Source organism: Capra hircus, chromosome 6 (assembly GCF_001704415.2).
Source record: "Capra hircus breed San Clemente chromosome 6, ASM170441v1, whole genome shotgun sequence".
Taxonomy (NCBI): domain Eukaryota; kingdom Metazoa; phylum Chordata; class Mammalia; order Artiodactyla; family Bovidae; genus Capra; species Capra hircus.
In genome coordinates this window covers 59,489,023-59,516,030 of record NC_030813.1, presented here as the reverse complement: position 1 = coordinate 59,516,030, position 27,008 = coordinate 59,489,023, and the positions used below count along the sequence as shown (strand labels likewise).

The following is a 27,008-nucleotide window of genomic DNA, read 5'->3' as shown; positions in this document are numbered from 1 at the left end:
AAGATTGAGGGCAGGAGGAGAAGGGGACAACAGAGGATGAGATGGCTGGATGACATCACCAACTCGATGGACACGAGTTTATGTAAACTCGGGGATACTGACTGAAATGAAAAATGCCGACTATACAGGGGCTTCCTGGCGGCTAAGAATCTGCCTGTCAGTGCAGGAGACGACAGTTTGATCCCTGTTCTGGGAAGATCCCGCATGCTGCAGAGCGGCTAAGCCCATATGACACACAACTATTGAGCCTGTGTTCTAGAGCCTAGGAAGTGTAGAATACTGAGCCCTCATGCCCCAACTACTGAAACCCAGATGCCCTAGAGGTCATACTCTGCAACAAGAGAAACCACCACAATGAGAAGTCTGTACCACCACTAGAGAGTAACCCCTGCACTCTGCAACTAGAGAAAAGTCTGAGCAGCGACAAGGACCAGCATAACCAAAAATCAAAACATTTTTTCCAATAACTGACTGTACAAAGTGTTGATGTATATGTAACTAACAGTGTGTTGGTGATGTTGAAAGCAGTTTGTTTTAGCATCAGATTATCTCAACATTGTCTCATCTCAGGAATCCCAATATTAGACATTTGCATATAAGAAAGGAAGACATCATTATGTCTTTGGGTTTCCCTGGTGGCTCAACAGTGAAAGAATCTACCTGCAATGCAGAAAACACAGGTTTGATCCCTGGGTCAGGAAGATTCCTTGGATAAGGAAATGGCAACCCACTCCAGTAGTCATTCCTGGGAAATTCCACAACCAGAGGAGCCTAGCAGGCTACAGTTCATGGGATCACAGGGTCAGATATGACTTAGCAACTAAACCACCACCGCTACTTGTGTTTAAAGTGGAAATACCCAAAAATCCATCAGTTGGTAATTGGATAAAAATACTGTGCCGAAGAATTGATGCTTTTGAACTGTGGTGTTGGAGAAGACTCTTAAGAGTCCCTTGGACAGCAAGGAGATCCAACCAGTCCATTCTGAAGGAGATCAGCCCTGGGATTTCTTTGGAAGGAATGATGCTAAAGCTGAAACTCCAGTACTTTGGCCACCTCATGCAAAGAGTTGATTCATTGGAAAAGACTTCGATGCTGGGAGGGATTAGGGGCAGGAGGAGAAGGGGATGACCGAGGATGAGATGGCTGGATGGCATCAGTGACTCGATGGACATGAATCTGAGTGAACTCCCGGAGTTGGTGATGGGCAGGGAGGCCTGGCATGCTGCGATTCATGGGGTTGCAAAGAGTCGGACACGACTGAGCAACTGAACTGAACTGAACTGAACTGAACTGTGGTATATCTATACAACAAAATACTTACCAGGAATAGAGAGGAGGTTCATTCAGTGGTTCACACTGATCCTATGCAACAACATGGAGGAGTCTCAAAAGCATTATGTCACATAGAAGTTGTCAAACACAAAGTATATAAAATTTTATAAAAGGTAAAATTCTAGTGGAAGAAAGTTGATCAGTTAATGCCAGAGTAGGAAAAGGGAATTAACCACAGAAGAAGTGTAAGGTAAGTTTTTGTGGTGATGACAGTTGTTTTATGTGTATATCGCTACGGTGATTCACCACTTTATTTATACCCACTAGCATGGCTGTGATCAAAAAGTTGAGTTGGCAAGAATGTAGAAAAATTGGAACTTTCATGTTTTGCTAATGGGTATAAAATGTTGGAGGTACTTTGGAAAGCAGTTTGGCAGTCCCCCAAAAGTTATGCATGGAGGTACCATATGTGTGTGCGTGCGCTCAGTCATGTCCAGCTCTTTGTGACCCCGTGGAGCGTAGCCCACTCGAGTGGGTTGCTATTTCCTCCTCCAGAGGATCTTCCTGACCCAGGGAAAGATGAACCTTGAGAACTCCATTTATATGAAGTATTCAGAATAGGCAGATCTGTATAGCAGCACAAAGTAGATCAGAGGATGCTTAGGGCCGAAGGAGTTGGAGGTGAATAAGGACTTCTAATGGAAATTGGACACAACTGAGCACACACACACCTAATGGGGAAGGGGGTTTGTTTTGAGGTAGGGTGAAAGCTAAGTTTGTTGAATCTTTGCATGTACTGGGACATCACTAATGAGGAAATGAAATCTCAAGAATGAAGATCATGTTTGTTTTAACTTAAAATAGTATCTTGTTAACCAGGTAATTTCTAGTTTGTGGTGGTTAGTTGTATTTGAAAAACTAATAATGTTGAACATTAAATACTTTTAAATTGTTGATTCTGTGTGTGTATATATAGAGAGAGCGCAATGCTTCTCATGAATTGCTTTCAATTTCTTTGCTATAAATCTCTAGGAGTGGAATTAGTGGTTCAGTAAATTAATTATGTGATTAATTCAATGCCTTTGTTCATTTATGTGTTTACTATATGCTTTTTGTTTTGAGTGAGTTCTCATTTGTCCATTTAGCAACTGCCATCCTAACATTTTTCTTAAAATTACAAATGATCTCCATTTATGGATATGAATATTACATTGCTTATACTTAAAAATACATATTTCTGGTACATTTGCCAGTTTTGTTGCTTTTCATTAGAATTGCTGTTATACATGGATGGGGAGAATAAACTAAAATAAGCTCATTTGTCATGTAGAGAGGGAAGTTTAAAAAATCACAGAATAACTTTTTCTTCCAGAAAATACTTAATTTGATGTTTAATAGAGTCTGTATATGTCTGCTACAATGCAATTAAGATACAGTTACTAATCTAGTAGTGTTACTAATTTAGATTGTCTTATTTTAATAGTGCACTGGTAAAACTGATGAATAAATCAATAGAAGGGACAGCAGATGACGAAGAGGAGGGTGTAAGTCCAGATACAGCTATTCGTTCAGGACTTGAACTTCTTAAGGTATTTTTGAAACAGTTTTTCTGCAGTCATATTTTTTTTAATTGGTGTAAAATTGCTTTACTATTTTGTGTTGGTTTCTGCTATACAACAGTGGAAATCAGTCATAATTATATATAGGAAGGCTCAGGAGGGAAAGGAGATCTCCTTTCCCTCCTGAGCCGTCCTCCCCTCTCCTCATCCCTCCCCTTTAGGTCATCATAGAGCACTTGGCTGAGTGGGCTCCCTGTGTTATTTAGCAACATCCCACTGACTGTTTTACACCTGATAGTATATATTTGTCAATACCACTTTCTCAACTTCTCCCACCCTCAACTTCCCCAGCTGTGTCCACAAGTCTGTTCTTTACTAGGCTCATCAGTACCATTTTTCTAGATTCCATATGTATTCTGCAGTTATAATATGAATCACCTTAAAGATATGCAAGGGTCAGGCTTTATTTCATTGGAAGTTATTCAAAAGATTAAAATTCGTAATACAACATTTTATAAAAATGACATGTTTTCTGAATTATACTAATGTAATTATTTTACATTATAAAATAATATTTTTGGAGTTTTGCTGTTTCATTCATCATATGCATGCCTGCTATGCTTATAACAGTATGTGCTAACTGCTTTGGTCTTACCTTTCAAATAACCTGCATATTGGTTAGTAGGATTGCTCACAGGAATTACTATAATACATCACTATCTGATTGGGATTCTTTTTTTTTTTAAACAATTGGTAAACAGTTGCCAAAGAGGTCAGAGAATTGGACAATTAGTAAGAGCCATAATTTAGTCTAGAGGGGGAGCACAGCATCATCAAAGAGAATAATTTGGGGCATGTTTTAGGGATTGTGGATGTAGCCTGAGTAGTTAGAAGTATTGCTTTGAGGAGTGACGGAAGACAAGATTGGTTCCACATGGTGGAAATAAAAGTTTTTTAAACAGAGGAAAATCATCTTTAAGGCAAACATTTTTAATAGGTTGTTTGATTCAGCTTTTCAAATTTAAATCCTCATTTTTCTCTGAATATTTAAAACCTCATAAGTAAATATTATCACTCTGAACCCTACCAAATGAGATACTCTCTCCACTTCATAATCAGTTTTTAAAATGCTTATATAATAAGTTAATGAGGGCTACATACTCCATTCCCTACCTCTTTATTTTTCTTTTAGGCCTTATTCCATGTGTCATGCTGACTAAATTGTTTTTGCTTCATGGAAGGTAAACTTTGTAGACACATTATCTCTAACTTGCTGGAAATTCCTTAAGGATAGCCTAGAACTTATGTCTTAATAAATAAAGGGAACAATTATTTATGTTTGTAATCATGATTAAAATTTTCCAATAACAACTACTTATGAGTAAATTTTTTGTGATGGATTTCACTTAAAATATTTTCTTATAGGTTATCTTTTGCCAGTGAAATAAAGCCTAGTGTTAGCATTTTGTTCCTAGTGTTAGCATTTCACTCCCATGAAAAACGAGCCACATTTCCCACATTCCCAGTATCAGAATAGACTAAGAGGTAAGGAAGAAAACAGGACCAGGGCTGTTGGTCAAGAACTGTTCGCCACAACTCACCTCAAGGGAGACTACACGGTACAGTCTTGATTGTATTGCTAGCATGTGCAGCTCATAATTTAAGTTTTATTTCTAGTAGAAAACAGTTCTTTTAATGGATTATAACCATTGTCTGTACTTAAAACATTATATCTGTTCCTTTAGGTTCTGTCTTTCACACATCCTACCTCGTTCCACTCTGCAGAGACGTATGAGTCCCTGTTGCAGTGCCTCAGAATGGAAGATGACAAAGTAGCAGAAGCCGCTATACAGATTTTTAGAAACACAGGCCACAAGATAGAAACAGACCTACCCCAAATACGATCGTGAGTACGCTCTTTCTTATGATAAACACAAGAGTTCTCCAAGTGTGGGAATCTTAGGGTCATTGTTTCCCTTAGGAACACGTTGAGGAAGAAAGATGACTTTTATTTAGAAGCTGCTTTTCTGTATCCTTTGTTTTCCTCTTTTCTCTGTCTGACTTATCTCCTCTACCATTCAATATGGGCAGAGGAACAACCTAAAATTTTTATTTTAAATATTAATATTAATTATCTAAAGCTACCACAGAATTTAGGATTAATATATCTTTCTAATTTATTTCTTTTTCTCCAACTCCAAATTCAGTAGGTACTACCTTCATATCTCACTCAAGAATTGTATAATCAAAGGTGCTTAATGAAATGTTCATTAGTTGCTTAGTTGTTGGTCATGGTTCTTTTATCTCTCTAGAGTACTTCCCCTCTCCTCATAAGAATGAAGTACATTTTGGTATTTTTACTTTGGCAGCTTTAAGAGGTTGCCTTAGGATCAAAATTTTTATTGAGAGTGTGATGTCTTTTGGAGGAAGAGCACATTGCTGATAGCTATTATAATCAGATGTTCAAGGTATTTATATAAATAGTTTGAGGTAAATTCAAATCAAACCCATTTTTCCTCATGATATATTAATAGAATAAGAGAATTCCTGACTCCTTAAGTTTTTATTGGATTTGTGAGCTAATAGTTTACTTTGAGAAATAATTCAACATTTATTGTATATCCTTTTCATCGCCAGCACTGTAGTGGCTAATGTAAAAGATTACCACTGTCAGTCCCTGCTGTCAAGGAGTTTATACTCTAGGAATGATAATTTTTATCTTTGTACATTATAGAAAAAATGATTGACACAGTGGGCTAAAGTTACTGTCAGTTTTACAAAGTGGGAAAATGTATACTCTTTTTAAGGTGAAGAATATACTTAAAGGAATTCTATCCCAGAAGGAACAGTAGAAGAGGTAACTTTGGACATGAGGAATAAAACCTCTTGTTCTTAAGACTTGTTCTTCAGTCGATAAGTGGTGTCTGACTCCTTGTGACACCGTGACCTGCAGCACGCCAGGCTTCCCTGTCCTTCATTATCTCTCAGAGTTTGTTCAAACTCATGTCCACTGAGTCAGTGATGCCATCCAACCATCTCATCCTCAGTCACCCCCTTCTACCCTCAATCTTACCCAGCATCAGGGTCTTTTCCAATGAATTGGCTTTGCGTATCAGGTGGTCAGAGTATTGGAGCTTCAGCTTCAGCATCAGTTCTTAACAATGAATATTCAGAGTTGATTTCCTTCAGGAATCACTGGTTTGATCTTCTGTCCAAGGGACTTTCAAGAGTCTTCTGCAGCACCACAATTCAGAAGCATCAATCCTTCAGCACTCAACCTTCTTTATGATCCAACTCTCATATCCATACATGACTACTGGAAAAACCGTAGCTTTGACTATACAGACCTTTGTCGGCAGTGATTTCTCTGCTTTTTAATATGCTATCTAGGTTTGTCATAGCTTTTCTTAAGACTAATCGGGAAGGAAGGAGGGAATTATTGAGAAAGCAGAGAAGCACAACACTGCAGACCTTAGTAACAACGCTGGTTGTGTAACTGGATTATCAGTTCAGTCGCTCAGCCGTGTACGACTCTTTGCGACCCCATGAATCGCAGCACGCCAGGCCTCCCTGTCCATCACCATCTTCCGGAGTTCACTCAGACTCACGTCCATTGAGTCCGTGATGCCATCCAGCCATCTCATCCTCGGTCGTCCCCTTCTCCTCCTGCCCCTAATCCTTCCCAGCATCAGAGTCTTTTCCAATGAGTCAACTCTTCGCATGAGGTGGCCAAAGTACTGGAGCTTCAGCTTTAGCATCATTCCCTCCAAAGAAATCCCAGGGCTGATCTCCTTCAGAATGGACTGGTTGGATCTCCTAGCAGTCCCAGGGACTCTCCAGAGTCTTCTCCAACCCCACAGTTCAAAAGCATCAATTCTTCGGCGCTCAGCGTTCTTCACAGTCCAACTCTCACATCCATACATGACCACAGGAAAAACCATGGCCTTGACTAGACGGACCTTAGTCGGCAAAGTAATGTCTCTGCTTTTGAATATACTGTCTAGGTTGGTCATAACTTTTCTTCCAAAGGGTAAGCGTCTTTCAATTTCATGGCTGCAGTCACTATCGGCAGTGATTTTGGAGCCCCCCAAAATAAAGTCTGACACTGTTTCCACATCTATTTCCCATGAAGTGATGGGACCGGATGCCATGATCTTCGTTTTCTGAATGTTGAGCTGTAAGCCAACTTTTTCACTCTCCTCTTTCACTTTCATCAAGAGGCTTTTTAGCTCCTCTTCACTTTCTGCCATAAGGGTGATGTTATCTGCATATCTCAGGTTGTTGATATTTCTCCCGGCAATCTTGATTCCAGCTTGTGCTTCTTCCAGTCCAGTGTTTCTCATGATGTACTCTGCATAGAAGTTAAATGAGCAGGGTAACAATATACAGCCTTGATGTACTCCTTTTCCTATTTGGAACCAGTGTGTTGTTCCATGTCCAGTTCTAACTGTTGCTTCCTGACCTGGATTATAGCACACTAGAAAAACAAGGAGAAAGGTTAAGGTTGACCTATGCATCATCCTTTCATTAGGCTAAGAGGAATTAATATATTTAACGACAGTTTACTCAAAACTCTTACCTTCTTTTGTTACTAACTGGTCTTATTTATAAGAACCGTTACCTTGGTAAATGAATTTGAAAGAAAGACTTCAACAGTGCTCACTCAAGGAATGTATTGATATTTGTGCATGAAAATCCTTTTCATTTTTCTAAACTGTATGGAGAGAAATATGGCACATTCATAAATTTCAAGGTAGACTTCACACTGACTAGCATATGTTCCAGTTTTTTGATCGAGGTGCATAAAGGTTTAGAGTACTGCTCTTAATATCTAGCCTTCCATTATTACAAGACAAGGGTCCCCAACTGCCAGGCCACAGATCAGTACTGATTCTATAGATCAGTACGCAGCAGGAGGTGAGCAGCAGGGGAGCAAGCAAAGCTTCATCTGTATTTAGAGCTGCTTGTGTTACCACCTGAGCTCTACCTTCTGTAAGATCAACGGCAGCTTTAGATTCTCACAGACACGTGAACCCTTCCGTGAACTGCACATGTGCGTGCTTCTTTTGAGAATCATCCTGAAACCATCTCCCCCTCCCTATCCATGGTAAAAATTGTCTTCCACAGACTAGTCCCCTGTGCCAGAAAGGCTGAGGACCGCTGTTATAGTATGACCCTTTTTCACTATTGCACTTGATTTGAAGAGAGTCACTTAACATTTTGATGTATATTTTATGTAATGTTTTGTCTTATCCATTTGATGTATATGCCAATTTTTTGTATTTTGATAGAAACATGCCATACTTTATTTGCATACTTTCTCTCACTGGTATGTTCTTACCTGTTTTTAAATGAAACTTGGCCTTTTGCTACTTTTTTCCCCTTGGCTGCTTTAAAACAACTGAAGAGGACTGTGAGAGAGAAGTGGAAAATTTAGGAGTATTTTCTTAGAAGACAAATGTGAAAATATGGCATGGGGCAATTTTAGATTATAAATTAAAGGTAGCTTGTTTACTTCTCCATACTTATGAGGTAGCATTAAAAAGAAAATTGTTCTCTGGAGTAGCCCTTTTATTCTAGAGGCATACGTATAGGCAATGCCTATATGTATAAGGCATTTCTTATATTGTACTTGAGGACAGGGAAAGGGGGTTTAAATCTTTTTATAGATCAGGAAGTTTAGAAGAGAAGCTTTCTTCACGCGTACCTCCAAATAGTTACCGATGAAGTAGGAGACAACCAAAAGAACTGCTTGTGGTTTATGGGCTTTTTAAAAATAAACTATGATTTTTTTTTTTCTTCCAGGACCTTAATTCCCATTTTACATCAGAAAGCAAAGAGAGGAACTCCACACCAAGCAAAACAGGCCGTTCACTGTATACATGCCATATTCACAAATAAAGAAGTCCAGCTTGCACAGATTTTTGAGGTATATATAATTACATATGATGTGTTTTTGTTGATTTTTATTTTTATTCTCTGTGATTTGATGAAGCTAAAAAGTCACTTTTTCTTTTAAGCTCTTTAGTCCCACTCTAAAATATAAGTTCCATGGGAGCAGAGACTCTGTTTTATTCAGGACTTTAGATACTCCCAGCCTTTAGATCTGACTATATGTTCAGATACTACACACTGAAGGGTGTTTTATGTGTTTTGTGTTACATTATTTTACTTAATTTTTGCTTTACTGGCTCAGTGATCCATTTAGCTTGAGAAGCTATTATGGACCTGACAACCCTACTTGAAAATTAGTTTTGTCTGCCTTTCCTTATGTATGATCCTTTGCCTGATTCTACTACTAGAAAGGTATTCCTATGGTCATAAACTGAATACAATATGAACAGAACCCAGTGGACTTAAATATTACGATCCATGGGCATTTTAAATGTTCCCACACGACAAGAAACCCACCAACATAACTGACTTAAAAATAAGACTGATTTGACCGTGGAAGAATTTTCTTGTTTTTACTTTATGTGGGTTTTACTTTTCCCTTTATTTTTATATTGTTTCAATCTTATTAAATTTCAGTAGGTGAAATAAGAATCAAGTGTCTAATATGACTGAAGTTACTTTTAATCGTCTCTTTAGAACAGATTTTTTGGGGGCACAATAAATTCAGGAGGACTCGGGAACATACACTGTTCTGTACAATGTCTAAATATCTATAAAACAAACTTGTAATTTTGACTGTTTTATTTTTATAGCCGCTCAGTAGGAGTCTGAATGCTGACGTACCAGAACAACTTATAACTCCGTTAGTTTCATTGGGCCACATTTCTATGTTAGCACCAGATCAGTTCGCTTCCCCAATGAAATCTGTAGTAGCAAATTTTATTGTTAAAGATCTACTGATGAATGACAGGGTAAGTTTCTCATTAAATTTAGAATCATAAGATTAAGACTGTCTACATCTTTATTTGTCACAGAAACAACATGTCTGCTTTTCTCTGTGTATGATTTTTATTTGTTACTTAAAGTAACATCTTGCTGTGTAGCTATTACGAGAATTTTTCTTTAAGAAAAAATTGAGAACATGAGATGGATGAATCATGAAGTAAAAAATAGAAGCCTCAGTATTCAAACTCAAAAAAAAAACCTGCCAATTCGCTCTTCTTTATCCTCCCTCCATTTGAATACAGTAGTGAAGGCTGCGGGAGCATGGCCGGGCTCGTTCCTACTCCGCAATTTCGTATTGCTCTCTGTACCGCTGGTGGACAGGGCTGGCAACAAGTGTGAAGTTTGACACTTCCTAGGTGGTGGCTTGATTGTTCACAAGTTCTCTTTTAAGATGGTTCTGTTTTTTGTATGTAGTAAAATAGACATAATATAAACTTTGCCATTTTACCCCATTTATGTGTACAGTTCACTTACATTATATACACCCATGTTCTTATTGGTTTTTGTTTTATTAAAAACAAACAAGTTTGATAACATATGAATACACCCATATACACAAGGAGTAACCCAGGAAAGCCAAGTAAATTTGTGGTCCAAGCCACCACCTAAAATATACATCCACATTGTTGTGTAATCATTGCCACTACCTGTTTTCAGAACTTTATCATTTCGGAGAGAAACTCTACATCCATTAACCAGTAACTCCCCATTAGCTCCTCCCCGCCAGCCTCTGGTAACATCTATTCTACTTGCCTCCTTTATGAATTTGCTTATTCTAAAAAAAAGAATTTGCTTATTCTAGATAACTTCTTATCATACGATATTTATCCTTTTGCATCTGGCTTATTTCTGTCAATATAATGGTTTCAAGACTTCATTTTGTGCCACAATAATATTCCATTGTATGTTTAACCTATATTTTGTTTATTCATCTATTGATATATACTTGAGTGTTTTCTACCTTTTAACTGTTGTGAATAATGCTGATATGAACATTTGAGTCCCTGATTTTGGGGATATATGCCTAGGAGTGGAATTGCTGGATCATATGACCATTCTATGCTAACCTTTTTGAGGGGCTGCTGAACATTTTTCCACAGTGTCTATACCATTTTGCATTCCCAGCAGCCATACACAAAGCTTCCATTTTCTACACATCTTGGCCAACACTTATTCTTTACTTGGTTTTTTAATCATAGTCAACCTGGTAGTTGCAAAGTAGTATCTTGTGGTCTTGGTTTGTGTCCCTAATGGCTAGTGATTTTTTTTTCATGTGCTTATTGGCTGTTTATATATCTTTGAATATTGAATCTTTTGCCCACTTTGAATTGAATTGTTTGTTGTTGAGTTGTAAAAGTTCTTTATATATTCTGAATATTTATATACTGAATCCAAGAATAGAAAGATTTTCCCCTGTACCTTCTTGTGAGAGTTTTTTAGTTGTAACTCTTAAGATCTTTGATCCAGTGTTAAAGTTAATTTTTATATATGATATAACAGTCCAGCTTCATTCCTTTGCTTGTGGCTATATCTAGTTTTGCCAGCACCATTGAGGAACTGAGGAGACTGTTGTTTTCCCAATAATTGGTGTTAACACTCTTGTTTGAAATCAGCTGAGCATGTATGTGAGGGTTTCTGCTTCATTCTGTTGGTCTGTGTGTCCATACTTACATCAGTACCACCCATGCTGTCTTGATCACTATAGATTGGTAAGTTACGTTTCAAAGTCAGGAGGTTTTAGCCTTCCAACTTTGTCCTTCTTTTCCAGACCCTATTTGGTGGCTTTCTTGTGGGGTTCCTAGAGCACAGTGTTGTTCAGCATGAAAACCTTAATGAGAAAAATTTTAAATTTTTTTCTAAAAGTTAAATTTATTTAATTTTCTGTAGTCAACAGGTGAGAAGAATGGAAAATTATGGTCTCCAGATGAAGAGGTTTCCCCTGAAGTACTAGCAAAGGTAAAATTGAGTAGAACTTGATGACTGTTATGCTGAAATAATGAACATTTATAAATATCCTTAAAAAAAAAAACCTAACACTTAAAAAGCATTTTAAATAAGGTGCTTTATTTTTAAACCAAAAGTTGTGTGTTTCTCAAATTGCAGTTGTCGTTAAAGTTAGTTACATATAGATACATGTCAGCTTGTTTTGTAGATCTTCCTGCCTTGCTGAAATGATTTCAGTGAGGCTGTTTTGCATAGAGATTGTAGAATATTGATGTGAGAAGCACCTCAGGTCTAGCCTCATTACCACTTTTTATCTACAGGCATATGAATATTAATTTGGCAAAAACAGATGACTGTCATCATATTGGTAACTTTTGATAGATGTAAATTATCCCTCAGTAAAGCTAATTTTTAAAGTGGTAGTCCTTGGAAAAGGAAATGGCAACCCACTCCAGTGTTCTTGCCTGGAGAATCCCAGGGAAAGAGGAGCCTTGTGGGCTGCCATCTACAGGGTTGTGCAGAGTCGAACACGACTGAAGCGACTTAGCAGCAGCAGCATGTATGTATATATACACACACATTTACATAATGTATATATATGTGTATATGAATGTATATATTTATGTTCAGCCCTTCACTGAACACAGCTAAAATGGTAGATTAAAATATTAAGTTTAAACTATTGAGGCATGAATAACTTAGGAATTAATGGGTCAAAAAATAAAATAGAAATGAGACACTTGAGGTGTAGGGTGTACAGTATCCATTTTTTCCCTGAGATCATTGTCTTACTCCAGAAAATGAAAACTTTCCTTTTGACAGTCTTAAAGTTCCTGAAAGACAGAACCCAAATAAAGGCCAACAAAGGTATACACCCTTAAGGTCAAGGTGACCTAGAAATGCAAAGTCCTTGAAGAAATATAACCTTAGATCAAGGCTTGAACTTGGGTAAATTGGTCAGACTGGTAGGGCCTCAGGGTTCCTACAGAAGCAAACACCAATTCTCTGGAAGAAAGTGCATTATCATGATCTTCAGATTCCTACAAATGATTTTTCATACATAATATCTAATAATTAAATCATGAGTCAAAGAAGAAATTATAATGTGAATTAGAAAAAGGACTTGTCATCAAGATGGCGCCTTCTTACAAAAACACCAGAATCACAACTAACTGCCAAACAACCATCAAAAAAGATTTAAACAAAAAAATGTAGGGTATACCAAAAGAAATAGCCTATACACAAAGATAAAGAAGAAACCACAACAAGACGGTAGGAGGGACACATGCGATAAAATCAAATCTCATATCCACAAGGTGGATGATCCACAAACTGAAAAATAATTATACCGCAGAAGTTCTCCCACAGGAGTGAAAGCCCTGAGCCCCACGTCAGGCTTCCCAGCCTCGTGGTCTGGCAACAGTAGGAGAAGGCTCCAGAGAACCTGGCTTGGAAGGCCAGTGGTATTTGATTGCAAAAATTCCACAGGACTGGGGGAAACAGAATATCTACTCTTGGAGGGTACATACAAGGTCTAGTGTATACCAGGACCCAGGGGAAAAAGCAGTAACTGATAGAAAAACGAGACAACCTAGAAGGGTGGGATTGTGGGGGGTGTGGGGGCTTCATGGGAGGAAGGGTTAAGAGGATGAGGATATTATACTTATAGCTGATTCATGTTGTTTTACAGCAGAAAATAACATTGTAAAGGAATTATACTCCAATTAAAAAGTAAATTTAAAAAATAAAAACCATAATGTGATAAAAAAAGAAATAAAAATAAAGTGGTAGTCTTGGGATTTAAAACAAGACTTCTTTATCATCTTATCTGATGATCTGTCTCACCTTGAATAGCTCCATAGGCATCATTTATTCCATCAGTTCCTTTTTCCAGGTTGTCGATAAATAAATGTAGTAAATGATATCTACATTCTTTAGCTAGTTCTTGCATACATTTCATAACAGTCTTGAGTATAAGGCTCCAAGCAGTTATGACTACAAATAATTACAAAATCTCCTGGGTTTTTTGATCAAAATAGCTCTTCAGTACTATAAGAAATATTAGTCTGTCTAGTTATTTTTAATCACTACAATCTCTGTAGTTTAGTTATTTTTAAAAAACATATCAGTATTTTTAAATGATTTGAAAAGCAAGTGTCCAGGTGCGAGAAGTCTGAATTCAGAAGCCAGAGCCTGGGTACGCTATCTATCATAGTAATGTGTCTTAGGTTACCTTGCTGCTGCTGCTAAGTCGCTTCAGTTGTCGCCGACTCTAGGTTGCCTTACTTATTAGAAATAAGAATGCCTCCCTCACAGAGTTGTTTGGTAGATTAAATAAAATAATACATGTACAAATCTGGGGGAAGCACCTGGCATAAACAGAATAAGTATTAGTTCTCATTATTATCCTACAGACTTGTTTAATAAAACATGTCTGCTGGCAGTTAAGTAATCTCACTAATGTAATTAACATAAATCTTCCCTTTAAGTGGAATTTTAAGTTGCTTTCTTCTTTTAGCATGTTAATATTTTATAGGTACAGGCAATTAAACTTCTGGTAAGATGGCTGTTGGGTATGAAAAACAACCAGTCTAAATCTGCCAATTCAACTCTTCGGTTATTATCAGCAATGTTGGTTAGTGAGGGTGACCTGACAGAGCAGAAGAGGATCAGGTGAGATTTTTCTTTCCAATTTTTTTTAGCTTCAAGATGTTGGTAGAGCTTACATAAAAATTATTTACTTAATATTAGCTGTTGTAATTGCACTATATGTTTTGTGTTTCAATTATGTACTTACTTCAGGTTTATATCTCAATAATGGTGTATTTTCATTTCTAAAGACTGACCTTTTTCCAGTAAATTTGTAGTCATAATCATTATAGCAGTGTTACAGTTAGCGTCAACATTTGGATCAATTAAACAAATATTTGTTGAATATTTGCCAAACACTATGAAAAGCATTGCTGTAAAAACAGATAAAATTCAGTTCCTGCCTTTAAGCAACTTACCCTGTAAGTATAGTGGTTGAACAAGTATAGTGTTTTGGTGCCATGAAAGGAATAAAAATTTCAGTGTAGATTCAAAGAAGAAAGAGTTGCAGCCTCTTGGTGGTTTCCAGACTATACAAGGGTTTGCAAATGCCAAAAAAATTTGTTTCCATTTCTACACATGTTCAGTCTTCAAATCTGTGAAATCACCATTTCTTCTTTCTGTACCTTTTAAGATGAAAATAAAAGTGAAATTTTTCATTTACTGGTTTTCATGTGAAATAACTGAAAAATTCTACTTGTGATGCATTCTTTAAAATTTGTGTTAGAGGATAGACTTAACTATTCATTTATGCTTTCAGTATTTATTGAACACTGTATCATGCCAGGTACTGCCAAACCTTTTAAACATACAATAATTTCTTCCTCTAAGGAATATTCATTCTATTGGAGGAGATAGGAAATGCACAATTACATTCAGTAGAGATACTGAATGCTTTGATAAACTGGAGAAAACAATCAAAAATCATTTTTATCGTAAGCCAAGAGTAGCTTTGCATGAACAGATTGAAGAGTAGGGACAGCAAGTTTTAAATTTGGGGAAACCATGTACAGTGTGTCCCAAAGGCTTAATGATGAGCTCTTACAAATCAGTGATAAATAGGCAGGATCCCCAGTAAAGGTGAAGATTATATATTGCCAGTTTATCTTTTAAAAAAATGTTTAACATCACTAAATACAATAAATACAATTTTAACTTAAGTGGAACCTCTTGTCAAATCATCAAAAAGAAATTTTTTGAGCAATCATTACTCTATGGGATCAGGGAAAACGGTTTCCCTCACTACTACTGTGAATATAAATGGGCATAGTCTTGGCAGCACAGTTTGGCATTTTGTTTCTGAGTCCTTAAAAATATTAATATTATTCTTTGGCTTTATTTTTATGTTCATGAAATTTAAAGAATCATATAAAAATATACATACTAACATTTCTTTCCAGTGTTTTGTTTTGTTTTTATCACAAAACATAGGAGAATGGTCAGTTGTGGAACATGCATATTATGAAATATTAGGCAGATCTTAATTAAACATTGTGTGTCCCATCGGAGAAGGCAATGGCACCCCATTCCAGTACTCTTGCCTGGAAAACCCCATGGACGGAGCAGCCTGGTGGGCTGCAGTCCATGGGATCGCTAGGAGTCGGACACGACTGAGTGACTTCTCTTTCACTTTTCACTTTCATGCATTGGAGAAGGAAATGGCAACCCACTCCAGTACTCTTGCCTGGAAAATCCCATGGACGGAGGAGCCTGGTGGGCTGCAATCCATGGAGTCGCTAAGAGTCGGACACAACTGATCAACTAAACTTTCACTTTTCACTTTCATGCATTGGAGAAGGAAATGGCAACCCACTCCAGTGTTCTTGCCTGGAAAATCCCAGGGACAGAGGAGCCTGGTGGGCTGCAGTCCATGGGGTCACTAAGAGTTGGATGCAACTGAAGCGACTTAGCAGCAGCATGTATCCCATAGTTTAGCTTGGACTCTGGAGTCAGAAACTTACTCAATTTCCTGTTCCATTTACTAGTTGTATAAACTTGCATGAGTCAATTTTGCAAGCCTCAGTTTCCCCATCTTCCAGAGTAATGTACCCAGATAGTAGCATTAGTAATTTTTTAAATTCCTGAATCATTTGCCTCAGAAGCCATTTGAGAGTCCTTCAGTGTTACCAGTGCTCACTTTGATGGTCATGTGGTCCAAGAGTGCCATGTTTTCTCCTCTTGTATGTTAAATAATAGTCCCTTGTGGATTTAGGGCAGCTTTCCACATATTTTGAAGTCTTTAAAATATCAAAGCTGTTATGTTCCATTTAGCAGTTGAAGTAAGAAGATTGTTCTTTCACCACATCAGTGTCGCATTTTACTATTTAGGTAGTTTAAGTTGACTGGGTAAGGAGTGGGGATTCCTGGGCCTTCTAGATTCCCTTAGAAAACTTCCTGTTGGAAAGGAAAGTCTGCCTCAGAGACTAGTACCTGAGAGACACTGGCTCTCACCTCCATATTCTTTCCTTTTAGATGTTTGTCTGATGCCACCTCCTTTAGGGTACAAATCACTTCCCAATTCATAGCCCTTCCGTTTCATCAGACATATCTAGGCTTAAGATTGATTTCTGTTATGTTTGTAAAATGTGTGTGTGTGCTTAGTTGCTTAGTTGTGTCCGACTCTTTGCAACACCATAAACTATAGCCCACCACGCTCCTCTGTCCATGGGGATTCTCCAGGCAAGAATACTGCAGTGGGTTACCATGCCCTCCTCCACAGATCATCTCAACCCACAGATCAAACTCAGGTCTCCTGCATTGCAGGTGGATTCTTCACCATCTTAGCCACCAGAGAAGCCCCTGTGTAAAATACGTGTATGCATTTAAAATTGTGGTAAATAGATTTTAAATGATAAGTGAATTTTAATTTCTCAGTTTTTAGTACCAAGTTTTCTTTGATACATGTGAATGCCTCTTAAAATGAGAAATACAGTTCCTAGTGTAAATGGTTCTCGCTAGTGTTGCAGTTGATGCTATTGTAAATGAAAGCAGAGTTCCTTATAGTAGAGGATCTAAGCTAAAATGTAACTAAAAATGAAGGCAGCCATTAAAAAGAAGGAAATTTTGCTATTTGATACAACATGAATGGGCCCAGAGAGTATTATGTTCAGTGAAATAAGTCAAAGATAATATTGTATGTTATCACTTATATGTGGAATCTAAAAATTAAAACTAGTGAATATAACAAAGAGACTCACAGATACAAAAAACAAACTAGTGGTTACCACTGGGGAGATGGGAGTGGGGAGGAGCAAGGTAGGGGATTAAAAGATAAAAACTACTACATATAAAATAAGCTTCAAGGATATATTGTACAACATGGAAAATATAGCCAAGATTTTATAACTGTAAGTGGACTATAATCTATGAAAATTTTGAATCGCTATTTTGTACATCTGAATTTAATATAATAAATCAGCTATACCCAAGTAAAATAAGTAAATAAAAATTTTTTAATGAAGGCAGATAAATGTAATATCAGATAGTCACAATGATTTGAGCCTTCTTCCCTGTGTTCAGTTCAAGGACTCAAAGGATCTTTCCCATACTTGTACATTATGTCAATTTAAGTGTAAATTATGCTAAAGACCTTAACAGTCAAAAAGGGATCAAAGCGCTTTATGAATGATAATGGTTATAGGAAATGTTTCTTTCTTTCTTGTTTGTTTATAGTAAATCTGATATGTCTCGCTTGCGATTAGCTGCTGGTAGTGCCATAATGAAGCTTGCTCAGGAACCTTGTTACCATGAAATTATAACCCCAGAACAATTTCAGCTCTGTGCACTTGTTATTAATGTAAGTAACAGTCTTATTTTGTCATTTACTTGGTCTTCAACATTAAATTATATTAATATGATTATATACTTAATACAGATTAAGTATCCATTTACTCTGTGGATGTATGCACAAAAGGGATTGCTATTATTACTATTCTAACCAGTTATCTCCCCACAATTTTTACTTCCTTAGTATAATTATATCTTTTTTTTAAATGAAGACATTAAAAATAAAGTGTTCTTTTGTAAATGTTTGCCAGTTTTTAAAAAACTAAATAGGGGTTTTTGTTAATGATTTTAAAAGTACTAATATTTTTAAGTAGTTTTGGTTTTGTGCTGCTGTAGGATGAGTGCTATCAAGTAAGGCAGATATTTGCTCAGAAGCTACACAAGGCACTTGTGAAGTTATTGCTCCCATTGGAGTATATGGCCATCTTTGCCTTGTGTGCCAAAGATCCTGTGAAGGAGAGAAGAGCACACGCACGACAGTGTTTACTGAAAAATATCAGTATACGCAGGGAGTACATTAAACAGAACCCCATGGCTACTGGTAAGTAACTTTCAAAGTGCTCAGTGTGCAAATATATCTTGTCAGTGTATCCATTTGTGGAGGGTTTTATTTCTTACATTTCTGTTATATTGGGTTGGCCAGTAAGTTCATTCACATTTTTCCATAAGATGGCCAAGCCAACAGTGTATAGCACTGGGACTTTTATAGAATGTTGCTGTTACAGTTAAGATGTATGTAAAATCTAAGATTTTACTTTCTGAGTCCTGTTTATAATGCATATAAGGAAGAACTGTATTTTATCTTACAGGATGAGCAGCGTGGCTTGATTTGAACACATTGCTCTGATGTTGGAGAGTGAAGTCCCTAGCCTTGCCAGGGATTCAATCTTAAATTATCCTTTGTCTTCAGTAGCCTTCAAAATTGAAAAAAGTATTTCAGTATCATCCAGATGATATGTTGCCTCTAATTTAGGAATAACTGAGGGAAAAATGTTAACTGAAGTGGTTAAAACATTAAATTAGGGAGATATTTTTATAAAAGCTATTATTACTATTGTTAATAATAATGTTTTCACTCTAGAGAAATTATTATCACTGTTGCCTGAGTATGTAGTTCCATATATGATTCACCTGCTAGCTCATGATCCAGATTTTACAAGATCACAAGATGTTGATCAGCTTCGTGATATTAAAGAGTAAGTCATGTTGATTTTTAAAGAATTTTTAAAAATATTTTTGCTTTTTAAAAAAGGCTTAATTTTTTTGTTACTGTCCCCATTAGAATAAAATTTTTTATGGTTTTCTTTTACTGTAAATTTTAAGTTTCGTCTTACAAAATTGTTTCTGTCTAATAAGTTCTATTTGGTTGTTTTGTTTGTTTGCTGCTGTTTGCAGTTAGCTTTAGCTGAGTCTTTGAAATAGATTGACTTGGTTTTTATGTTATTTTTACTGTTTGTATTAAATTGGGCTTCAGTTACGTCAGTTTGATCATTTAGAAACCCATGTGAAAGCCATGGAGGGAAAATTTCTCTCTGTAAAGCTTCACTTTCAACCTCAAAAGATGCCTCAAAAGTATGCACACACATAAAAGATACTCTGTGGCAGGACTATGGTAATACAAAATTAGATATGTTACACCAGTCACAGAGAGATTTATCTCTGGTGGAAAGACAGGCAAGTAAACAAGTGCAAAATACTTGTGTTTTTATGTAAAACAGAACTCTGTATATTGATGCATGGTGAGTAAACAAGTACACGATGGCCTAGAATTATCTACAAATGACCTCCAAGAAACTTTAAAGCAGTATTTACTTTGCCATTGCTATGCTTTTGCTTTGTTCCTTTAAATTGGTTCCTTCAGCTTGTATTTAAATTACTATGATTTTTTATATGGGACATGACACCTTTTGGTTCTAATCTTATTTGGGTGGTGGTGGTGGTTGCTCAGTCACTAAGTCGTGTGGTAATCAACATTGATTTCTGATTTCTGCCTCGTGTAGCTCTTTAAGGAGACATAGGTTCTAGTCCCAGCTATGTCAGTAGAAGCTTTACTTCTCTGAGCTTCTCTGCTTCAGTTGCCTTATCCATAAAATACAGGATATGAAATAGGTAATTCCTAAAATGTCTTCTAATTCTGATTTCTGTTTATTTTATAAATATATTTTATTTGCAAATTCTTTTTTTTTAATAACTTTTATTTTGGGATTTCCCAGAAAGCACTTTGATAAAGCGAAAAAGTATATGTTTGCCTAGAACACTAGGTCTGTGTTAAGGAAACTTTGAGCCCTGTTTCAGTTGCAAGGCCATCGTGTGGAAAAAGGTTAGACCTAAGAGAGGCAGTAATGGTGTGGGAAGAGCACTGAAGTCATTCGAGTTAGAACTGAAATCCCTGGCACATACTTTTTGATTCTACCTAGTGTGCAGTGCTTTTGAATATCTTTAAACATTTCAAGTTACTGTGTAGTTTGAAGTGTTAACTTCTTTTTCTAGTTAAGGTGTGCAGTTTCTTAAAGTATACAGTTAGATTATTCAGTAAGACTTTTTAATATAGGGTATTATTAGATTTAAATTTCCCTTTCAGCACTAGCAGTGTTGAATCCTGTAAGTATGGTATGTTGTGTTTTTATTTGTCTTAAGGTATTTTCTAATTCTTTTTGTGATTTCTTCTTTGACCCATTGATTGTTTTAAGAGTGTGGTTTGGGAATTCCCTGACCGTCTAGTGGTCAGGATCCACGCCTTAATAGCAAAGGGCCCAGGTTCAGTCCCTGGTCAGGGAACTAAGATTTTGCAAGCTACATGGCCAAAAAAAAAAAAAAGAGTGTGGTTTAATTTCCATATATGTGTGAGTTTTCCAATTTTCCCTGTTTTCCTTCTGTTACTGACTTTTAGTTTCATGCTGTTCTGGTCAGAAAAGATATGTTTTAAGACTTGTGGCTTGCTGTCGAGGCCTGTTAAGACTTATGGTCTGTCCTAGAGAATATTCCAAGTTCACCTGAGGAAACTGTGTGTTCTGCTATTGTTAGTTGGAGTATTCCATCTATGTCTGATACATCTGATCGGTTTATAGTGTTGTTCAAGTTCTCTATTTTCTCTTTGATCTCCTCTGTTTTTTCAATCCATTATTTAAAATAAGGTATTGAAATCTTATTGTGGAATATGTGTTTCTCCCTTTACTTCTGTCAACTTTTGCTTCATAGGTTTTGGGGCTCTGTTGTAAGGTTTGTGTTTATAATAGTCATATCCTCTTCAATACAGTCCTTCTCTGTCTTTTGCAGTCCAGTTTGTCTAATTATAAAATAGCTACCAGCTCTCTTTTGGTTACTGTTTGTATGAAATGTATTTTCTCCCCATCCTGTAACTTTCAGTTACTTTGTGTTTTTGTATCTGAAATGAGTCTCTTGTAGACAAGATATATATGGATCTTTTTTCTCCCTTAATCTACTCTGCTTCTCTGCTTTTTAATTGGGAGATTTAATCTATTTTCATTTAACGTAATTACTGATAAGGAAGAAGTTACTTCTGCCACATAACTATTAGTTTTTTCTGTGTCTTATATATTTTTTGTTATTTAATTGCTCCATTACTGCCTCTCATTTTTGTATTTACAGTTGAACTTTACAGTATGAATAGGTTTGAACTGTGCAGGTTCACTTACATGCAGATTTTTTTCAATAATAAATGCTATAGTGCTTCAAGATCCACAGCTGGTGGACCCACAGATACAGACAAACTTCATATACAGAGGAACCAATTATACAGTGGGCCAAGACTAAGTTAAATGCAAATTACTGTGTGAAGGGTCAGCACCCTTAACTCCTGTGTTATTCAAGGGTCAGCTGTAGTTGTTTTTTTGTAGGGAACTTTTTTTTATTCTTTTGGATATATTTTTTAGTTATTTTCTTAATAATTACTCTTAACATCTTAAAGTTGTAACAACCTATTTTCAATAATAGCAACTTAGTTTCACTAGTGTAGAGATACTCCGCTCTTGTGAAATGTGAAATTGCTCCATTGTGTCCAAGTCTTTGCAACCCCATGGACTATAGCATACCAGGCTCCTCCATCCATCGGATTTTCTGGGCAAGAGTACTGGAGTGGGTTGCCACGTCCTTCTCTGCTCTTATACATCTCTATTTCATTCCCTTTATATTGTAATTGATACAAATTATATTTTTATATGTTGTTTCCTTTCACATATATGTGATTATTTTCATGCATGTGGTTTATTTCCTTATTTTTGGCTGTGCTGGGTCTTTGTTGCTGGCAGGCTTTTCTCTAGTTGTAGAGAGTGGGGTCTGCTCTCTGATTGCAGTGCTCAGGTTTCTTACGGCGGTGCCTTCTCTTTGCGGAGCACAGGCTCTGAGGCCATGGGCTTCAGTAGTCGCAGCACATGGGCTCAGTAGTTGTGGTTCCTGGGCTCTGGCACACAGGCTCAACAACTGGGACACAAGGACTTAGTTGCTCTGCAGCATATAGGATCTTCCTGGATCAGGAATCAAACCCTTGTCTCCTTCATTGACAGGCAGATTCTTTACCATTGAGCCACCAGGGAATTCCCTGCATTTGCTTTTTAAATCATATATTTAAAAAGGAGTTACAGATCAGAAGCTCAGTAATGCTGGCCTTATGTTTTAGCTATGTTACCTTTACCAGTGGGTTTTTTTATTTCTTACGGTTTCAAGTGACTGTTTAGTGTTCTTTCATTTCTGCCTGAAGGACTGAGTTTAATATTTATTGCAAGACAGGTCTACTAAAAGCAAACTCCATTAACCTAGTGCTAAATTTTCCTTTACAGTAGTCCCTTAAAACATATATATATATATATATACACACTATAGGCAAAGAAGTACACACAGATTATCTTCAAGTGATTTTTTTTCTCCTCTCGATGGAGTGAAACAGTAAGTCCATGGTGGTTGCCTAAAAAATCATCATGGGAACTTAATAACAGATTTTGATTCTAGATTTGGCAATGTAAGTTCCTCAGATGATTCTAATCTTCATCCCAATTTGGGATTCACTTTTACTTAGAAATTCAGGTGTCACCAGACACTTTATGAATTAAATAACTATAACAAGCGGAAAACAGAAAAATGACTTGAAATGTAACTGTTTCGCTGAATTACTGGTTATATGCACACCAGTCTCATAACACATGAAATTCAGAGTTACGTCACAGTAGAATTACATACGAGCCCTAGATCACAGGATAAATAGCTTACAAATGGTCAAAATGGCAAGACTATGCTGTATGCTGGTTTGCTCATGATTGCTAGATATTAATACACAGTATATTATCTAAATGTTTATTAAATACCTATAGAATGACTCTTCATGTGTATGCCTCATGAAACTATGAGGCTTTCTCATATTAAGCTATATGTTCATGTTTGTTATTTGTGATGTTATATCCTATTTTAATTGAATATTTTATTAATCATTAGCGTTTTACTCTTTGTATACTCGAACAACAGAACTTCCCAGTAAATTATTTAATCCACTCAGCAAAAGAACCTGCGATTAGTCTCTTTACTAAGTGAATATGTTTCATTTAGGTGCCTCTGGTTCATGCTTGAAGTTTTAATGACAAAAAATGAAAATAATAGCCATGCCTTTATGAAAAAGATGGCAGAGAATATCAAGCTAACAAAAGATGCCCAGTCTCCAGATGAATCCAAGACAAATGAAGTAAGATATATATTAGGCCAGTGACTATTAAGAAATTACAGGGAAAAAGCAATGTGACCCTGTCCCACTTGTTTTTCCTATTGTATAATAGATTAGAGAATGTTTATTAAAATACATACTTATAGTTTATAAATATATGTACTTTTTTTCTTTCATTACATTGAAGTCTATTTTTGAAGAATGTTTATTACTCTGAAAAAGATATTAAAATATGTACAGAGCATGGGGATAAGAACTAGTGAGATTTATAACTGTGCTGTCTTAAGAACTAGTAAGTAAGTGTTACAGACCTGTAGTCTTCTTGTATGTTTCCTTTGGTTTGGTTTGTTGTTTTTAATGCATACTTGGCATTCATGTTAAAGTAAAACGAAGGGGACTTTTTTGTCCTTGTTACTAGGAGTCTACATCAGAAGAAGTGCCAGAGACAACATGCAGAGTGTTCAAGGAGTAAACAATAGCCCCATATTACTGTGTCAATTCCATGTTACATATTGGGTAGAATTGGTACCTGTGCTTGTTTTGCACTCCTGAAAGTTACGTGATTTGTTTCCTCCCTAGAAACTTTATACAGTGTGTGATGTGGCCCTGTGCGTGATAAATAGTAAAAGTGCTTTGTGCAATGCAGAGTCACCAAAGGATCCAGTCCTGCCAGTGAAATTTTTTACACAACCTGAAAAGGTAACTTTCTTCTCATTTTTCTACCAAACTGAACTCACTTAAATTTGTTACTGTCATCCTGGTGGCAAATACTAGACTGTCTTGACTACAAAGTAAAAAATATATACCTCTGTGAGTTTATCAAGAAAGGGGAGACTGTCTTCCAAAGCCTGAAAAATATCATTCTCACCTTACAGAGTAGAGAATACAAATCAAGCTTGGTGGTGGTGTTCCTATGTGAGCTATTCCTTCTGGATATTTCTAATATGTAAGAGGAATTTTCAAATTTCTTAAATTGTTTTCATCTCATCCTATTAAAACACTGTTAGTATTTTTTCAGACAAGAAATAAAAATGTTTGGTAGAGTGTAAATTATATACATCTATATATGAAATAAAGTGTCAGTATGAATGGAATTGGTCTTGGCAATTGACAGACCTGGATTTGAAGTTAACAGGCTTCACCAGTGGCTCAGTGGTAAAGGATCTGCCTGCGATGCAGGAAATACGGGTTTGATGCCTGGGTCAGGAAGATCCCCTGCAGGAGGAAATGGCAACCCACTCCAGTATTCTTGCTGGGAAAATCCCATGGACAGAGGAGCCTGGCTACAGTCTGTGGGGTCACAGAGAGTCAGACACAGCTAAACCACTGAACACACACTCAAGTTAACTCTTCTAAGCTTCATTTTCTTCATCTCTAAAATGCAAATGATGATAATACCTGTTATCTGTTATTAATATGCCTAGGTCTATAGAAGTTAGTCAAAATGAAGCGTTAGTAAGTGGTATCGTTAATAATGGGGCTTCCCAGGTGGCTCAGTGGTAACGAATCCACCTGCCAATGCAGGAGACGTGGGTTCTATCCCTGCGTTGGGAAGCCCTCCTGGAGAAGGAAATAGCAACCCAGTTCGATATTCTTGCCTGGGAAATCCCATGCACAGAGGAGCCTAGCAGGCAGTCCATGGGGCTGCAAAAGAGTAGGACCTTACTTAGCGACTGAACAGTAATAATTATATTATTAATAGTACATAGTACATTTATTCTGCTAGCAACAAATGAAGTTTTCCATGTAAGTAAATTTTTCAGTGAACTAATAGCTCTTTAAATTTTTCCAGCTAATTTGGATTTTAAGACATTTTTTTTTAACAGATTGCATTTTATTTATTATCCACTTTAAGGTGATATTTTGAAGTTTTAACTTTCCTGTTGTTTGTTTTTTAAAAGAAAATTAATATTTTTAATGGAAAAAATATGGCATTTAAAAATTTCAACAAAAATTTGTATCCAGTTTTCTTTAATCTAGTACTCAGAATTTATGCCTGGTTTTAATAGGAATAATAAAGATTGCAAAGTTACTTGCCTTCTAATTGAATTTACTGGTCTTTATAAATACTCCTACATGAGCTCTTGAATTTAAATTTACTTTATTGCTGACCCAGGGCTATTATGACTAGAATAGTACCTATATAGAATTTACATACAGTAGTAGTCCTGTCATCAAGAATTTAAGTTGCTGTTTGTTACTATATCTTATTCTAATTGATTTTGTTTTGATATGAAGCTTAGAATGTTTTTAGCCTTCATAATAATACTTTAGAGTTTCCATTTTCAATGAGCATCTTTCTTCATTTCCTTTTCTAATATACTGCTTTTAATATGGTGTAAGTTCAAACACAAGAAAATTAGGGTATTAAGATCATGAGTTTAGTGATATTATAGTATATCTTGATGTAACATTTATTTTGGCTGCATAAAAGCCTTTGTGAGGAAGAAAGGGCTTGCCTAGAGTGCATATCGAAAGTGTGATTTCTTCATAGGCACATTTAAGCCATTTTGTTCTTTTCTGTGACACTAGTGTGAAGGTCGACTTAGTAAAAGAAAAAATAATTTTTAAGGTGATTACTTAGAAATGATGAACATCCGGATGCTAATAGATCATTTTGCTTCTGTAACTTCTTGTGGTTTATTCGTGCTATTCCCAGGGTAATTAACAGAGAGAGGCACCACATGATCAGATTGTGAACTCTTTAAGTTTCGTATACATATAACTTTTAAGAAAGTATCATCAGTGTCCATGTTTGGCTTAAATTCATTTATTAACTAGTTAATATTGCTGCTGCCCAAGAACATTATGATTAACTTTATTAGATTTTGATGGTGTATTTACCTTTATGATTTGCACAGTCTACGTATGGTTCTAAGAAACAAAATATTTTTAATTAAAGTAAAAGATTTTTTTGTTTCAGTAAGGATAATATTCTTGAGGGTTCCCTGCTGGCTCAGTGGTAAAGAATCCACTGCCAATGCAGGAGAAAGGAGTTTGATCCTTGGACTAGGAAGACCCCCTGGAGAAGGAAATGGCAATCCACTCCAGTATTTTTGCCTGGGAAGTCCTATATGCAGAGGAGCGTGGGGGAGCTACTGTCCGTGGATTTGCAAAAGAGTCAGACGCAACTTAGCAACCAAACAAAAACAGTTTTCTTGAGATCCTATGTGGAGTTCTTTTAGTGAATATTAAGTGCCTGATGCATTGTACCATTTTGGGTGCTTTGGGAGCACAGAAGTAAATTCCCTGGTAGTGTAGTGGTTAGAGTCTACACGTCCATTGCA

General features: G+C 36.5%; 1 protein-coding gene across 1 annotated transcript in view; it reads left to right on the top strand.

The window, feature by feature from the left end:
- The window catches only part of PDS5A (PDS5 cohesin associated factor A), a 128,456-nt gene that overhangs the window by 83,181 nt on the left and 18,267 nt on the right, over nucleotides 1-27,008 (top strand). The window contains exons 18-28 of the mRNA XM_018049381.1: nucleotides 2,759-2,864; nucleotides 4,580-4,740; nucleotides 8,640-8,763; nucleotides 9,542-9,700; nucleotides 11,622-11,690; nucleotides 14,215-14,351; nucleotides 17,940-18,063; nucleotides 18,390-18,594; nucleotides 19,135-19,249; nucleotides 23,610-23,742; nucleotides 24,301-24,420. Coding sequence (XP_017904870.1) covers nucleotides 2,759-2,864; nucleotides 4,580-4,740; nucleotides 8,640-8,763; nucleotides 9,542-9,700; nucleotides 11,622-11,690; nucleotides 14,215-14,351; nucleotides 17,940-18,063; nucleotides 18,390-18,594; nucleotides 19,135-19,249; nucleotides 23,610-23,742; nucleotides 24,301-24,420 — 1,453 coding nt within the window. The remainder of the gene's footprint in view (nucleotides 1-2,758; nucleotides 2,865-4,579; nucleotides 4,741-8,639; nucleotides 8,764-9,541; nucleotides 9,701-11,621; nucleotides 11,691-14,214; nucleotides 14,352-17,939; nucleotides 18,064-18,389; nucleotides 18,595-19,134; nucleotides 19,250-23,609; nucleotides 23,743-24,300; nucleotides 24,421-27,008) is intronic.